This window comes from Protopterus annectens, chromosome 7.part0 (assembly GCF_019279795.1).
Source record: "Protopterus annectens isolate FY-2018-M chromosome 7.part0, PAN1.0, whole genome shotgun sequence".
Classification (NCBI taxonomy): Eukaryota; Metazoa; Chordata; order Ceratodontiformes; family Protopteridae; genus Protopterus; species Protopterus annectens.
Genome location: NC_056739.1, coordinates 328,897,836 through 328,913,490, shown reverse-complemented (window position 1 = coordinate 328,913,490; position 15,655 = coordinate 328,897,836). Strand labels below are relative to the sequence as shown.

The 15,655-nt window shown below is 38.9% G+C and overlaps 1 protein-coding gene across 6 annotated transcripts in view; it reads right to left on the bottom strand.

Annotated features, from left to right (window-relative positions):
* The window catches only part of SLC16A4 (solute carrier family 16 member 4), a 439,791-nt gene that overhangs the window by 299,944 nt on the left and 124,192 nt on the right, over positions 1-15,655 (bottom strand). For 4 of the 6 annotated variants that reach the window (XM_044076900.1, XM_044076896.1, XM_044076894.1 and 1 more), the window contains one exon: positions 10,478-10,592. In XM_044076900.1, the coding sequence (XP_043932835.1) occupies positions 10,478-10,592 (115 nt within the window). Of the gene's footprint in view, positions 1-10,477; positions 10,593-10,782; positions 10,804-10,889; positions 10,996-15,655 lie in introns of those variants that run through there. The other 2 variants (XM_044076895.1, XM_044076897.1) reach the window with 2 other exon arrangements.

Here is a 15,655-nt window from a genome sequence, read left to right as displayed (position 1 = left end):
AGAAACCCATCCCTCCAGCAGGTTATTTTTAATGTGGTGATAAGGTTGAGGTCTTTGGAGTGAGTAGCACTGAGGGATTGGGATTTTTTCAGATGAAGCATGTCTAGCAAAACTGGGTCAGACATGGCTCTGTACATCAAGCAGAGATCACCTCTAAGTAGGCGATATGAGACAGAGTAAAGTTTAAGTTTTTTAAGTCTATCTACATAAGGCACATGTCTGAGTCCTACGATCCTCTTAGTGAGGAATTTCTCTGGCCTCTCCAGTTGTTGGAGGTGTCGAGTGAGGTACATGCCAAATGGGGCATTGTACTCTATAATGGGTCTGATGAGGGATGAGTAGAGAGAGATAATAACTTCTTTTTTCCTGGATGAGAAACCTTTTGTGATGAGATGTGCCTCATAGAAGGACTTCCTAACTACACTGGCGATGTGGTTGTCAAAGGAGAGGTTGCTATCCATCTGTGTCCCTAGATCTCTTAAAATGCCTTCAGAGTTAAGTGGGTTCCCTTTGATATGGGAGTTTGTGGGCACTGTGTTTTTCTCAACGGGAATAACTGTGCATTTTTTGGTGTTTAGCCTAAGGCCAAGGTTTTGGCACCAGTCGTTGGTCTCCATGATGCCTTTTTGTATGATGTCCACATCAGCTTGAGAATCAATAATAGCTCCCACTTTGCAGTCATCCATGAATTTGGTTAACCAGAGTCCCTTGGTGTTGGCTTGAATGTCAGAGAAGTAGATACCAAACAGGAGAAGACCCAGAACCAATCCTTGTGGGACTCCACTTGTATCTTCCTGGTAGTCAGTTTTGGAGTCAGCTACTTTCACCATGTGGGTTCTGTCAGTGAGCTAGTTTGCAACCCATCTACTGATGTACAGGTTAATGCCAAGATTAGTCAGCCTATCTATGATTCCAGAGTGTGAGATGGTGTCAAAGGCTTTGGCTAGATCGAGGTAGGCTGTGTGGACAGCCTTGCCTTCATCCACAGCTCTGATGACAGCTTTGAAGAAGTCTATCAGATTGAGTGGACATGATGCCTTTCACAAACCCAAACTGCATGGGGTCCAGGGTTTGAAGGTCCCCTATATCCTTATTTATAAGATCCATAATAATATGTTCCATAGCCTTACAGACCAGGCTTGTCAAGCTGATGGGGCAGTAGTTCCCAGGGTCAGTAGTCACACCCCCTTTGTGGAGTGGGATGACTGTAGCAGCACACCATTCAGTGGGGACAAAGCCTGAACTAAGGCTGTAGTTGAACAGGGCACTCAGGTGTGGTGCTAGTTCTTTTTGTAAATCATGTAGGACACAACCCAATATATTATCTGGTCCCATGACAGCTGTGTTGTTAGCTTTGGTCAGTGAGGTTTTTACTTGTGCAGTCATGATAATTGGGATTTGGTATTCCTTGGGTATATTTAGGGGGTGAGGGGGGAATAAAATTTGCACTGTACCGGTCTGCCAAGATATTGGCAATGTCATTTGGTTCAGTATAAGTGTTGCCATTGTGCTGTAGCTCAAAGAAAATCTGCGTATTATTATGCAGATTCTTGACATAGCTAAAGAAAGCCTTGTGGTTGTCCTTAGTATCTGTAGCAATTTTGTTTTCATAACTAGCTTTGGTGGATTTGATGAGGGATCTCAGTTTTTTACTGAAATTTCTGAGGGAAGTTTTCCAGTCATCAGACTTTACCCTTCTTTACAACAGTTTTTTCCTTCTGTTGTAGAGTTTGTTAATGGCAGAGGTCCACCAGGCTGGCTTCCTTTTTTTAGAGGAGAGCATCTTGGTTCTGTTTGGTATGGCCCTAGCTATGCAATTGTGTAGGTGCTCATACAGTGCCTTGGTGTATAATTCAGCAGCCATACTCCCATTCCCTATTTCTATTGATGATGTGAAGCTTGCCACTTCTGTCCTTAGATGCTCAAAGTTAGCTTTGGAGAAGTTTTTCACTGTGGTTTCCTTTTTCTGGGGTAGGGGCAGGATTTAGATATCAATGGTGATTAACTTGTGGTCAGATCGAACCAGGGAGGGGTTTATCATAGGAGTAGAGCAGCGGTCTCCCATGTTTGTAATGACTAGGTCAAGAATGTTATTTCCCCTAGTGGGGGTGAGGATGAGTTGGTCCAAGGCATTGGAGTTGATGAATTCCAGGAAACACTGGGCAAAAGAGTTGGAGCAGGAGTAGTTGTTCCAACTAATGGATGGGTAGTTAAAGCCCCCCTGTATAAGGGTATTAGGCTGAAGTTTGATGTTTTCCAGAGTGTCCAGGAATGCAGAGTGGGAGTCTTGGGACACTGTGGGGGATCTGTAGCAGGCTACAACATGGACTGCAGTTTTCTCCAGTGTTAACTGTACCTGAAGTATTTCTGATGCGTTATGTTGGGCAACAAGTCTGGAGGTGTGTGTATCTTTTATGTAGATGGATACACCTCTGCCTTTGGGTGTTTGGTCATCACATCCCTTAGGGCTTTGGTTTAGATTTGGGGGCTGAAAGGTGTGATATGCATTGTAACCTGGTAGCGCAGGGGTGCTCTCATGAGCCTTGAACCATGTCTCTGTTACTGCACAGATGTCAATGTTCTCCAGTTCGAAGAGTAACTCGAGCGAGTGAATTTTGAGGCTTAGACTTCTAGCGATGAGTAGTATAACCCTTAGGATGTGTTTGCTAGCAGATGTTATGGTGGTAAATTTATGTTCAGGGCATTGCCTAAAAAAGGCCTATAGAGGTGGCAAGGATCTTGGCCAGTATCTGGAATCCCAGGAGTGACAGATGCAGGCCGTCTCTGGCAAAGCATCAAGGTCTGGCTATCATGTCATCCCAGGCAGACAGATACTGGATCCCCTTTGCATGACAACAAAAACGTAGCCAGTTGTTGAAGTCAATTATTTTCTGCTTCTACTGTGGTATCATTCTTGGTGATGGTAGGATGCTACTCAAGGCTAGGGTCATACCTGACTGGGTTACAAGATCAAAGAGCTCCTCCATGTCGCTTTTCATGTAGTCCAGGGAGGTACATCTTAGGTCATTCACACCAACATGTACAATGACGTAGTCATATTTGTACTTGCTGTGGAGAGACCCAAGTGGATGGATTATGTGGTGAATCCTGGCACCCGACAGGCAGCTGACCATTCACCTTATTTAGCCTAGTGAGTGGGGCAAACAGACATACTTCTCCATTTTATACACAAATACACATGCACGCATGTTTTTATACACATGTACTTTATGTGTGTGTGTGTGTGTGTGTGTGTGTGTGTGTGTGTGTGTGTGTGTGTGTGTGTGTGTGTGTGTATATATATATATATATATATATATATATATATATATATATATATATATATATAGTCACTATACAATCTTGAAATACTGAAATATCGAATTTCAGTATCTCGAGACTGTATAGCTGAAAATCCACGTAACCAAAAACCCACAACCGCAAAAATCAAAATCGCGACCATATGCATACACACACCACCACACAAACACACATACACCTACCAAACTACACTACAAGAAACAAAACAACAAACACAACATAACATACAAACACACCTACCCTACCTATAAGCAGGGGGGCAAGCCCCTCTGCATCCCCATGTGGGGGGCTGCGCCCACCACACCCCTGCTACTTTTATATACTAACTCTGAGGTCGCACTAAACACACAAAAACATAAAACCCACCACTACACACACTCACACATACTAAAATCCCTACCCAATACCCTTACAAAAATGGGAACTACGAACAGACTTGAAGACAACGGTCGCTGTGCAATGTAAAAGCAATTCAACAAAAACAAAAACGAGCACTCTAAACATCACACAGTAGTAGTCCACGGAATACAAAAAAGCATGTAAAACGAACTGTTGTAAAAGAAAAGGCATTGCCTTTATATTATATATATATATATATATATATATATATATATATATATATATATATATATATATATATACACAATATGGGTGCATACAATTTAATATTTATAATAAAGTTAACATAGTGTAGTTAAGCATTATCAATGTATGCATTCTTGTAAATGCTATTTAAAGTTTTACCTATTCACTGTCTTTCCTTGTATTCCTAAGTGCATTTATTACTTATTTTTTATTATCTTTGCCAATGTAGCCTGAGTCATGGCTGAAAATGGTCCTGGGACCAGTTCACTTTCCTGATTACTAAGGTATAAATAAATAAGAAATACTAAAAAGGTGGGTGAACATGATAGAAATAATTAAGGAAGTAGTAAAGCACATTTTAATTCTGCATCATTCATGAGAGAGAGATAAAAACTTCCCACTGAAGGCATTGGAATGTAGCAGATAGACTTACTTTGGAGTCCTACTACTTATCACCTGTACATGATAGAGCAAAGATCATTTACTGCAGTGAGAGTTTTCAGACCTCAACATGACAGTGTGGAGAAGGTCTGTCAGTTCTTTTAGAACTACAAAAGTATCCCTTTACAAAAGCCTGTGATTTACCTACTTTCTTTTGCTGAAAGTAGCTAACAGCTATTTATAGCATAGAATAAGCTCTGACAGACACATAAATGAGGCTCAGTCAGGGAAACATAAAAGTAGCTCTGTTACAGAAGGTGTGTTAGATGACAGTGCCTCACAGTCCTGCCATTCTATCTTAATGGCATGAGAAAACACCACCACCTCCTTATGTCTAGTAAGATCCGTATAAAGAGGAATCATATTTACATATATATGTGTGAGTGTGTGTGTGTGTGTGTGTGTGTGGCTTAACAATTCTATAAATTTATCAGGATAACTATAAATTTGTTTACCACATCAAATGCATTTTTAAAATCTAAATTAAGAATTTCTAAATTTTGATTACTACTATTCACATAATCTATTGCTATTGTGACTGTATGACTGTTCCTATGTGATTCAATTCCTGATTATTTAGTATGAACATAGTTTGGGCTCTGGCTATTAAAAATGAAAGAACATTTTTAATCTGCTAGATATAATGAGCATTTTATAATCTGTGCTGAGTAATGAAATAGGTCTATATGAAATGCATATGTCTGGATTTACCCTTTTTTAATAAAGGCTTGATTACTGAATATTTCCTTAATGTGGGATTGAGTGTTTTGTATGTGAGAATTTTTTAATAGCTGTAATATTTCCTACGGTAATGATTTATATATTACTGGAATAATTCCTCCTAAATTCTGGGATTTATTGTGTTTTAATTTCTTAATTTTCTATTTGACTTCTAATGTTGTTATCAGTTTTGACAGTACTCTCTCTTGTTCATAAAGTACTTCATAGGTTTATAGGTAGGTACTAGGCTATCGGCCCAAGGGCCTATGCAAGCCTAGCCAACAAGGTTCCCTGGTTTACGCCACCCAAGAAAGTTATTTTCCTGTGCCACTGACGAGCAGAGACACAGAAGTGATCCCCGGGGTGTATTTCCTATTTCCCATCCACTCATCAAGATTTTTCTTGAAGAGTGCTAATGAAGAACTTTGCTTGACATAGATGGGTAGCCTGTTCCAGAGTATGGGAAGTCTCTGGGATAGGAATCTATCCCTCCAGCATGTCCTGTTTATTGTGGTGACAAGGTTTAGGTCCCCAGAGCGTGTAGCTCTGAGGGATTGGGATTTCTTTAGGTGTAGCATGTCCAACAGCTCTGGGTTTGACATAGCTTTATATGTTAGGCAGAGATCACCTCTGAGTAGGCGATATGCTATGGAGTAAAGCTGGAGTTTTTGAGGCGGTCAGTGTAGGGCATTTGTTTGAGTCCAGTAATCCTCTTTGTGAGGTACTTCTGTGGCCTTTCCAGCTGCTGCAGATGTCTTGTGAGGTACATTCCAAAAGGGGCATTGTACTCTATAATGGGTCTAATGAGTGATGAGTAGAGGGTAACGATGACCTCTTTTTTCCTGGACGAGAACCCTTTTATGATGAGGTGTGCCACGTAAAAGGACTTCCTGACTACTGTGGCAATGTGACTATCAAAGGAGAGACTACTGTCCACCTGGGTCCCAAGGTCTCTTATCACGCATTCGGTGTTAAGTAGATTGCTGCCTACGTGGTAGTTCATGGGTACAGAGTTTATTCAAAAAGGAATACGTTTATTTTTTATCAATTTCTCCCTGTCTATTTTGTTGATTTCTTCATAGTATTCTTTTAAAAGCGGAAATAATTTCATCTGTATCTGACTTTTTTCTTAATGCATGGAATATAAAAAAAATATCTGATGGGATTTGGATTTAATTTTTGATCTATTTGCTAATCTATGAATATCTTTTGGTATTGTTGAATATGCTCATAATTTAACCCTTTCTAAAGCAATAGTAATGTTGCAGTTTAATATTTCTTGCTGTTGTCTGTTGTAATACATTTCGTATTCTATGAAGTTCATTATCCTATTATTTCATGTTTATTAACAATGTTTTAAGTTTCTCAAATAAAAGACTTTTAGTGACTTTTATAACATTATTCATCTATTTCTCCATTATTATTTATCATATATTCATTGATTTCATTATCTAAACCTTCCAAGACTAAAAAATTGTAATAGTAATATTAACTCAACCTTTAGATGTATATATCTAAATAAGAAATGAATGTTCTGCTAATGAAATACACTGGTATAAAAAATGAAAAAGGCAGGCTTATACATTAGTAACTATCATTTCACAATCACTAACCTACGTCTACTGCTCATAACTTTATTTCTGGCATCTGTTATGCCTAGTCTACCAAATATCGTTAAAGGTAACCACCATTGCTAGACTTGTGTTTTCAGTGTTGCAGAAATTATACTTTGTATACTGAAATTATCCACAAGGAATTGGATATGTGGCCTACACCTGTAGCAGGGTATACTTCATATGTCAGGAAATAATTCTCATACCAATTAATTGAACGTATGGTCAGAAATTGTAATGTTGCATTTGATCAACAAATATAGAATTGAAAATGAGTGAAGCAACATGGTGATACTCTGATCACATCGATGAGATCAGGATCGATGAATGCATAGATAGGGCATTCTGAGATAAGTCACTTGGAGACAGATCTGAAGCTAGTTGTAAAATCTTTGTACTGTTAAATGTATTATACAATTCCAAAGAAAGACTGACTGAAATACAGTTCTGAGCAGAGATACTTTTCAGACAAGTCACAAAAGATAAATTCATACAGAGTGAGAATCAATTGCACGCCTAGCTACATTTCTAAACAGTCTGTTCTGTATGCAAATTATGTATCTGCACATTTTAATATAAGGAATCTAACTGAAATTGAGAAGACTGTAGTCATGAAACTCATGCTTGAATTCTCTATAATGCAGCACCTTCAACTTTTAATAATATGCCATAAAATAAAACTCTCTATTGGCAGAACACGGTAAACATTCTGTAGCTTCCATTTTGGCCAGAATACTTGATCATGTTATCATTTTTACAAAGACAAGAAACATGAATTCTTCAATCTGCTTGAGTCTCCATCTGTGTTTCTAACTGCATTCACTACCGTTTTAATAAACCAGAACATGGCCTTGGCTTTAAAGTGGATGAGGAATACTGCTTGGAGTGCAGTGTGCTTTAAAAATGGCAGAGATGATGTCTGTTGCACCAGTGTTTGTTTGAAGTCATGCAACTCAAAAAAGTTACTATAAATGAAGGCTCTACAGCCAAAAGAGCTCATTTAGACCTTTATATGTGCATGCTGGATAGTGCACATAAATGCATACAGATCTATTTTGTTGTTTCTCTACCCCAAAGTATAGTAAAACCCTCTCAGAAGATAGTTATATTATGGCTGATTAGCTGGATAAGACCAAGTAACATTGGTTCCAGCCTAGAAAAAACATTGATAACTATTTTCTGTTTTGTTGCAAGTCATTTAAGGGAACCCACAACATCATAATCATTTAAAAATCCATAATGTTTCTAAATTTGTTTTCCACCACCATGAGAAAAAATTGATAAGAAATAGGCAATTACCATAGTCATTCATTCATTCATTCATTCATTCATTCATTCATTCATTCATTCATTTTCTGACTGCCAGCTTAAACCAATGCAGGTTCACAGTGCAGCCTGAGCCCATTCTAGCAGCCAGTGGATGCAAGGCACAGAAGCTCACCCTGTACAGGATGCCAGCTCATTACAGGATGCCCCACCCCCGCGCGCACGCACACACACACACACACACACACACACACACACACACACACACACACACACACACACACACACACACACACACACACACACACACACACACACACACACACACACACACACACACACACACACACACACACTCACACACACACACACACACACACACTCTCACTCATGTGACACATACACATAACTGCTGACAATTTAGAGGATCGTCAATTCACCTGCAGCAGTCCCTCAAATATAAGAAAAAAATGTAGACCCCTGCACAGAAACATGACAACTGAGAACTAAAGAAACACAAGCTATGCAATAGATACACCAATTACTGCAGCAATGTGCAAAGGTATTGTATGGTCAATGCAACTGTTTTCTTTTATCTATTTACTTTATTTTTAGTAGCTATAACCTATCTTAGTGCTTTCATTCTCTTGAAAACCTATAAAACTGTATATTTTGTTGCCTCATTGAGTTACTTCTAAATGCTAGCTAGTAAAAATGGCTATTTGTAGTAGGCTATAACTCTGTTTTGATGTGATCTCTTATACAAATGTTAAACTAAAAGTTGAAGAGCTCTTAAATCAAATGGCACATTTGATCTGGGAACATGCGAGACAGACATTCCCATACTGGGCATAAGCCCTATGTCCCATTCATTCCCTCCCAGGAGTCCCAGTCAGCCCTTCAGTTCCCTGGCAAGAGTCAAGTGGTAGGGAATTGGCCAGCTTGCTAGTTCTGAGACGTGGCCTACCTTCTCCCTTTTGGGAGCAACCCTTCCTCCCCTTTGATAGTGCCTCCAAGCCTGCTCCTGCTCTCCCCTGAGAGAAAGCATGGCTCCACACTCTGGATTCCCTTTGACATCATTGGTGCTAACCATAATGACAGTACAGCTCTGCTGACTCAAACGCCACTAAGTAACCAGAGCTACCACCTTCCTCCTGGGACATATGAGCTGGCAGTGCCCACTCATGCCATCCTCCCTACCAGCTCCTACAGACATCCAAGTCACTCTTTGAACTCAGGTCACCTGCAGTGTAGTAAAGGCTTTATCCCTCCATGCCACCAGCTGGTTAGCAATATTAGTATTTTGTTCCTAACTACACTATTGCTAACAGAAGTACAACTGATCCTAGCAGTATTCTAAGCCCTCTGTTATTCATTTTAGAGGGAGGAGTGGGTATCTGGTGCTATAACACTGGATATGCTTGTGGAAGTATACATATGCTGTTACTTTTATATGTATAACTGAATGCATGTATCCTCTAGACAAGTAAAGTCTTGGCATCCACTTAATATGAGAAATGGTCTTTCTCTCTTATTATCCTTGTGCCTGATTGGGGAGTATTCATTTTGGTATCACTGGCTAGATTTATTTGAATTCTTAAGGGCAGGATGCCGGTGGCTGGTAGCCATGCTGTTAGATGCCAATGGTAGATTCTACTGAAAAACAACATAAATAAAATTATGCAAAATAAATCTTTAAATCATTAATTCTATGCAATCTGCTGTATATGGTAATTATTATAGATCAAGATGGTTTCACAAAGCAAGGTTAAGATGTACTCAATAAATGGTATTTTGAGTAATTTCTTGAAAAACTGAAAATTATGTCATATACAGAAAGGGATAAGTATTGGATTCATACTGTTACTTATAAAAAATGCAAATTAATCAGTCCTGATAAATTCATGAGCTGATTGGCCAACTGCAAGCACCTAGCTAATTTAAAGGAAACAGTGCAGTTATAAGCAGACCAGAGTTCTTGATAGAATAGAATTAGCTGCAGAATTACATTGTATTAATAAATGGATGTGTTTGCTGTAGTTTTGGTGGCCTCAAATGAGTTATTATTCATAATCTTTATGGAATTAAATAAGCAAATGCAAGTGAAGAATCTAAATGGATAATTTTAGTAAAATATTTAAAATTAATGTTTTTAGTTAAAATGTCTAAGTTAACATTCCATGTTGTAATAACAAGAACTATAATGTCATTCATTTACTAGTCCTAATAACAACATCCACAACCTTCCCATAAAATGAGACTAAAAAAAGAAAAAAATATATCCATTATTTTCCAGATCTGACAACAATAAAAAATGTAAATAATTAAAATTTCTTCTCTCACACCACAGTATAGTAACTGTATGAATGTACCACTTCAGTTATAATGAGTAGCCTGGGGCAATGTATTCTCTGTTTGCTATAACTGATAATTAGGAGTCTAATCAATACTCCTGTGATTCTCACTGCAGCCAGTTTCTTGCTTTGTTCCCCTAGAGCTGTCATATATTTGTATTAACATATTTTGTTTACCAGAAAGAAATGGACCACAATCATCCAGCCCCATCCTCCGTCTGGGGGGTCAACATAGTGACGTGCCATGGTAGCTGCTTTCCTCTCCTTCTTCGCTTTCTGCCACTCCATGTCACTAAAACAGGGAAGAAATGGCAGTTATGTCCACACATTTAAAAAAGGCAAGCACTATCTGCTGAATACATGACAGAAATGCAGCAGCAACAAGAAATAAATGCAAACATTCTAAAACACAGAACAAAGTAAAATTATATAAGATGCCATTAATATATTAAACAGACTGAAGTACAAGCAAAGTGCCTCACAGTGTCTCAGCACATTGCCTTCCATGTTCAGTACTGAGAGAGAGAGAGAGAGAGAGAGAGAGAGAGAGAGAGAGAGAGAGCTAGCTCATTTTAGCCAGAAGCATTACTTTAAATGTGGCTTTCATTCAGACTGGATGTCAGTACAAAGGTCTGAGCTTATCCTCACTGTTGTGCATACTCAGTATATTTAGAGATGTGGGGTGCAGGAGGGCACAGCGTGTTCTCTGTTAATGTGGCAGGTGTTGATGATTGCAGGGATTGCAAAACAATGATGATGGGCTTATGGGATTTGTAGTTTCCTCCACTGCTATGCGATACTGGAGTTACTATATTTAGAGAATCAGTTTTGAGGAGGTACAGGGGACCTTCCCTCTGCAGAAACATTGTTTTATGTTGTTCCATGTGTTCAGTGATTTAGTTAGGACTCAGTAGATTGTAACAAATGTACTGAATTTCAATTTATGGATACATTCATGATTCAATAGAAACCCCACAAACATATATAGTGATGTAAGCAGATGCAAAACCTACAATAAATAAAATAAGTTATACAGAGAACACTTAAAAGACAATTATTTGCATCAAATTCTCTTAGTGTTTAAATGCATAAATTTATTTTTTCTGCACCTTTTAGACTGCATTTTTCAAAATTACATCCCTCCAAATATACCAGACTGCTCCTTACCTCATGCTGCTACAATTATGTAGAAGAAAAAAATACTGTACACAAAATTTACAAGTATAAGAGTAAAAAACTTAATCAACAACGCATATCTCTACCCTTTACACATAAACTAACCACATTTTACACATATACTAACCATGTTTTACACAAGTATTAACCACATTTGTCTCTAAAAGGTGAGGACAGTGTCTGTTAACTGTCTGTCCTTCATTGCCACCAGGTCTTTTATTTCAACTCCAATAGGTTCCTTTTACATCTGTCCTCAGTTTTTTGCTCCTGTTTCTTCATCCCTTGATTCTAAATTACTGCCTTCCATAGACAAGAAACCAAGTACAACAAAAGCCTCTTTCTCAACCCATATCCTTAGGCAGTCCGGCCTGTACTCCACACCCATTCCTTGTACATATCCTCGGTCATCACTACCATTCCTGGTATTTCACAGTGCTTTGTAATATCACCCCTCACCCATCCCACTGATAGCAGCAGCTCAGTTCTCTACTTTCTCTACCACACACTATTTCCATTATTCACCCCAAAGAGGCAGAACCAGCAACTTCTCTCTGCTGTTTTGGCAAAAGGCTTCTCCCATAATCTGTCCAGTATACTCCACAGCTCTGTGACCTCTGTATATTCCCACCACATGCATAAATAATCTCCTTACTCTACTCCACATCCCTAACATGCATATGGATCTCCCTAACCCTCTCTGTTTACCTTTACTGCCATATAAAAACTACCTATGAATCAATCTTTTTTGAAGACTCCCTATTGGACCTTTCTCACTCAATTACACATATGCCAGCTCACCTCCCACCCTGCTGCATCCTCTTGTCCCCGTTCTTCTTCTTCTTCTTCCTCCAACTATATACAATCTCTTAGTCCTCTTTATAGGATAATAGATTCATAGGCTGTTATTAGGTAATCAGTCTAATAAATTACTAGCAGCCTAGCCAAAGTAAATCTCACTATTTGTTTCCTCTAAGCCCAAAGGGCAATTTATAGATCCACATCCATTCTATAACTGTTGATTTAAGGAGACAGGAAGATACATTATTTGCTGTGGAGTGGGAGCTTTTTCTCTATGTTCTCCCTGAATTCTTTAGATATACTTTCCCCTACCTGACCCCTTTCTTTCAATATTCTTGTGCCCCTTTCCTTGTTTCCCCTCTCCTTTCTCTAACATTGCTTTATTAACGTTCTCTTTAACCTCTCATAGACAAGCCAATCCTCCACGTCAGCAAAAACTTTACCTCCTCTTACCACAACCATATCTTTACAGCATCTTATTTCTATTCATTTCTAGACCCTGGAAGCCTGATATTCTCTACCTTAAGCACTTTCTCTCTTCTATTCCAAAGATTCTCCCTTCCCACTCAACTGGGCATCCTACAGCTTCAAAACAAACCCATTTCAGTCATTTCCTACATTCTGAAGAAGTGCTGTCCATGTTGGTTCCATAACTCCCTTTCCCACATAATTTAGTTCTGTTGGAAATGTTCTAGTTCCTCTCAGCCTTTGGTTTTAATTTATCAGTAAAACATGTCTTATGGAATCAGACATCACACTCCTATTATTCCTTTCTCAACTTTAAGTCTGCTTTTCCCTATTCCTCTCTCCTTCCTACCTATAACAATATCTCATTCCCTACCGGAGGCCTGTCTTTCCTTGTTCGGCTCTCGTTTCTGCCTCAAACAAATCTGGCACAAACTCTGTGGATCTGCACTGCTTATCTTGATTCACAATTGCAATATGGGTATAAAAATAAAGGAGGACTGGTAAAATTGGGACCCTAATCATGTCTGTTCTACCTCAGTTTCCTTAATCTGACACCCCATGCTTAACTTTCTAGAACAAGTCTTCCTATTTTATCTTTCTCATCTGCTTCACTGATAGAAAACTATTAACACCCATGTACTTGTCCCCCCTTTGACTGTAGTAATTCTACAGTCTCCCATTTTTTTACCCATCACGATGACAAAATATTTTTGCATGTAGTACTTTAAACCAGTGACCTCTGTGAACTTTAGACACTGTTTCAAGAATCTTGGGTAACACCCTGTTCATAATGTCTAATAGTAGCATACAGTTGTTCACAAACATGATTTTATTGCTGCTTACTATGTCAACAAGCTGCAGTACATTGTATAATTTCTTCACACTACAGGAGAAGACTTAATCCACAATTCCTCATCCCTAACACTCCCAGTCCCTTTAAATATTGTACTATCCTGTAGGCCATCCATTCCATAGCTAACAGAGATCAGCTTGGGGAAAATGGATAGATATGCCTTGTATCTCCCTTTAAGCCTTATTGAGTCTGACGTTCCCACAATTTGCCGGGTCTATATTATATGCTCGAAGAGACTGTTCTTCGAACATATAATTATAGACACCTAAAGAGTGAATGCTCTAAAGCGCGAATGGCCACCTCCATGAATTTTTTTCCAAAGGAAAAAATTCATGGGGCCATACACAAAAATCACAAACTTCAAAACGCCACATCCCCCTAACTAAATATACCAACTCAGTGATTGCGCTATGCTGGTGAAAAGGGCAATTCCAGATAACGGGCAACTGAATTTTTCCCCAAGGAAAAAATTTGCGGACATGTCCATTCACGCTTTAGAGCATTTGCTTTTTAGGTGTCAATGATTATATGTTCGAAGAAAAGTCTCTTAGAGTATATAATATAGACCCAGTTTGCCATGGTCCTAACTAGAGTCACAGCAAGCATCATTCTTTCACGCTTAGCAAACATGCCTTCTTCAATATCTCTAAAAGAAAGTCCAGTTTGACTATCTCAGATATCTAGTACTCCAATATTTACCTCTTTTTGCTTCATTATTTTCACCACCCTGAAAATCCAGTAAATTTCTTAAGTAGTCTGCTAACAATTACCCACTAAGAAACTGCCTGTGTTGTGTTCATCGATTAAAAAGATTTATTCTAAGCATGGAGGAAATACTCTTGTAAAGATGTTGACATCCGAATTGTGGAATGATATTGGCTAAAGTTGCCTGGGTTCTCCAGATCCAATTTGCCATTTGACACTACTACCACTATGGCTTGCATCATATATGTTGGAAGTCTGCTACTACCCAACGCCTAACTGGATACCGTTACTAAATTATCTCCAATTTCCATTCCTACTTTTTTATAAAACTCAAAAGAAAGCCCATCTGTTGCCACACCTCTCTCTTTTCCTTCCTTTGTATAACATATAGCTGCCATTCTGTCCCTAACACTGTTCTTCTACTTAATACTGTTCCATCTTCACAGGCTACTCCGTCCTTCCACCATCTGCCAAATGGCCACTCCTTCTGAGTTTCCCAGGGATTACTACAGAAGGCCAAACAGAATTCTACTAAGGTTTGCCTGAACTACATTCCTCTTTCTACACCAATTCCAATTCCTTTCTTCAAAATATTGGTCCAGCCCACTAATACTGGCCTTTTAGTTACCACACTAAAACATGAGTCTCCCCTTCTTCCTTGCCCATCATTTTGCTCCTCTCAACCCGTCTGCCTGCATTTGCTCTTCTACTTTGATCTTATCCCCTGCCTTAGCCCCTCCCATCTACCCAGTCCTTTGTAACTCTTTTGAGTTAACCTTCCTGTGCATTCTTTCATTTTCTTATTTTATTATACATCTGAGCCGTGCTTCTGCCTGTACATGCCACCATTGTGCCTTGGTAACACCCCACTCTCTGATTGCATTCCTTCTTCTTTTTTCTCATCCATTACCTGATTAACCATACTTTTTAATCACTTCATATTCTTATTGCTACTCGGTTTTCAGGAGTTCCACCTGCAGATTCCCTCCCTACCTTCCCAATTCCCCCATATCATCCTAACCAGTTCCCCATCTGAGAGACTCTGTTATGGTGTGTATACACTACTTCCTTGGCTCTACCATAAATCTATTTGTGGTTCTGGCTTACTGGCATTCCTCAACTGAGGAAAACAAATACCTCCAACAAGGCCACTTCTCTCTCTCTCTCTCTCTCTCTCTCTTTACATCCAAGAAACCTACATCATTGCATCCGACAATACAAAAATTGAACCAGTTGAGAGTACCAAATTACTAGGAGTCACTATCAACAAACTCATGAAAATATGACAAACATACATCACTCTCCATAAAAAGGGTTCACATTTAACTTGGTTCGTTATATAGATCCAAAACATT